At 46.6% G+C, this 2,657-nt stretch overlaps 1 protein-coding gene across 1 annotated transcript; it reads left to right on the forward strand.

The window, feature by feature from the left end:
• The first annotated feature begins 497 nt into the window (after nucleotides 1–497).
• On the forward strand, nucleotides 498–2,387 carry LOC110465701. Its single transcript, XM_021521703.1, has 3 exons — nucleotides 498–1,163; nucleotides 1,890–1,941; nucleotides 2,151–2,387. Exons 1-3 carry the CDS (start codon nucleotides 504–506, stop codon nucleotides 2,375–2,377), a joined length of 939 nt encoding a protein of 312 aa, XP_021377378.1. The 5' UTR covers nucleotides 498–503; the 3' UTR covers nucleotides 2,378–2,387.
• The last annotated feature ends 270 nt before the right edge of the window (nucleotides 2,388–2,657 follow it).

Below are 2,657 nucleotides of genomic sequence, written 5' to 3' on the forward strand. Positions count from 1 at the left end.
TACATGACGCTCGGCATAACAGATCGTGTACCCTACATGACACTCGACATAACACATCGTGTACCATACATGCCACTCGACGTACACGTCGTGTACCATACATGACACTCGGTATAACACATCGTGTACCATACATGACACTCAGCATAACAGATCGTGTACCATACATGACACATGGTACAATCGGCATAACACATCCTTACCACATGGTACACTCGGCATAACACATCCTAACCACATGGTACACTCGGCATAACAGATCGTGTACAATACATGACACTCGGCATAACACATCGTGTACCATACATGCCACTCGACGTACACGTCGTGTACCATACATGACACTCGGCATAACAAATCGTGGACCATACATGACACTCGGCATAACAAATCGTGGACCATACATGACACTCGGCATAACAGATCGTGTACCATACCTTACACTCGACGTAACTCATCGTGTACCATACATGACACTCGGCATAAAACATCGTGTACCATACATGACGCTCGGCATAACAGATCGTGTACCCTACATGACACTCGACATAACACATCGTGTACCATACATGCCACTCGGCATAACGCATCGTGTACCATACATGACACTCGGCATAACAGATCCTGTACCATACATGACACTCGGCATAACACGTCGTGTACCATACATGACACTCGGCATAACACATCGTGTACCATACATGACACTCGGCATAACACGTCGTCTACCATGCATGACACTCGGCATAACAGATCGTGTACCATACATGACACTCGGCGTAACACGTCGTGTACCATACATGACACTCGACATAACACATCGTGTACCATACATGACCCTCGGCATAACACGTCGTCTACCATGCATGACACTCGGCATAACAGATCGTGTTCCATACATGACACTCGACATAACACATCGTGTACCATACATGACCCTCGGCATAACACGTCGTCTACCATGCATGACACTCGGCATAACAGATCGTTTACCATACATGACACTCGACGTAACACGTAGTGTACCATACATGACAATCAACGTAACACGTCGTGTACCATACATGACCCTCGGCATAACACATCGTGTACCATACATGTCACTCGGCATAACACATCGTGTACCATACATGACCCTCGACGTAACACGTCGTGTACCATACATGACACTCAACGTAACACGTCGTGTACCATACATGACCCTCGGCATAACACATCGTGTACCATACATGTCACTCGGCATAACACATCGTGTACCATACATGACCCTCGACGTAACACGTCGTGTACCATACATGCCACTCGGTATAACACATCGTGTACCATACATGACACTCAGCATAACACACCGTGTACCATACATGACGCTCGGCATAACAGATCGTGTACCATACATGGCATTCGGCATAACAGATCGTGTACCATACATGCCACTCGGCATAACATATCCTGTGCCATACATGACACTCGACATAACACATCGTGTACCATACATGACACTCGACGTAACACGTCGTGTACCATACATGACAATCAACGTAACACGTCGTGTACCATACATGACACTCGGCATAACACATCATGTACCATATATGACACTCGGCATAACACATCGTGTACCATACATGACACTCGGCATAACAGATCGTGTACCATACATGACACTCGGCATAACACATCGTGTACCATACATGACACTCGACGTAACACGTCGTGTACCATACATGACACTCAGCATAACAGATCGTGTACCATACATAACACTCGGCATAACAGATCGTGTACCATACATGACACTCGGCATAACAGATCGTGTACCATACATGACACTCGGCATAACACATCGTGTACCATACATGACAATCGGCATTCCACAACCTGTACCGTACATGACACTCGGCATAACAGATCGTGTACCATACATGACACTCGGCATAACAGGTCGTGTACCATACATGACACTCGGCATAACACATCCTAACCACATCGTGTACCATACATGACACTCGGCATAACCGATCGTGTACCATACATGACACTCGGCATAACACAACCTGTACCGTACATGACACTCGGCATAACACATCGTGTACCATACAGGACACTCGGCATCACAGATCGTGAACCATACATGACACTCGGCATAACAGATCCTGTACCATACATGACACTCGGCATAACAGATCGTGTACCATACATGACACTCGGCATAACACATCGTGCACCATACATGACACTTGGCATAACAGGTCGTGTACCATACATGACACTCGGCATAACACATCGTGTACCATACAGGACACTCGGCATAACAGATCGTGAACCATACATGACACTCGGCATAACACATCCTAACCACATGGTACAATCGGCATAACACATCCTAAACACATCGTGTACCATACCTGACACTCGGCATAACCCATCCTAACCACATCGTGTACCATACAGGACACTCGGCATCACAGATCGTGAACCATACATGACACTCGAGGTAACACGTCGTGTACGATACATGACACCCGGCATAACACATCGTGATCCATACATGACACTCGACATAACACATCGTGGACAATACATGACCCTCGGCATACCGCATCGTGTACCATACATGTGACAATCGGCATAACACATCGTAACCACATCGTGAACCA

This window comes from Mizuhopecten yessoensis, unplaced genomic scaffold (genome assembly GCF_002113885.1).
Source record: "Mizuhopecten yessoensis strain PY_sf001 unplaced genomic scaffold, ASM211388v2 scaffold1595, whole genome shotgun sequence".
In the NCBI taxonomy this organism is placed as follows: Eukaryota; Metazoa; Mollusca; class Bivalvia; order Pectinida; family Pectinidae; genus Mizuhopecten; species Mizuhopecten yessoensis.

Excerpts from the sequence above, each read along its gene's own strand:
- LOC110465701 (XM_021521703.1), top strand. The coding sequence starts at position 504 with ATGACGCTCGGCATAACAGATCGTGTACCCTACATGACACTCGACATA. Across the intron at positions 1,164-1,889 it reads TAACACGTCGTGTACCATAC|ATGACACTCGGCATAACAGA; the intron begins ATGACACTCAAC and ends CCTGTACCGTAC. Across the intron at positions 1,942-2,150 it reads CATGACACTCGGCATAACAG|ATCCTGTACCATACATGACA; the intron begins GTCGTGTACCAT and ends TCGGCATAACAG.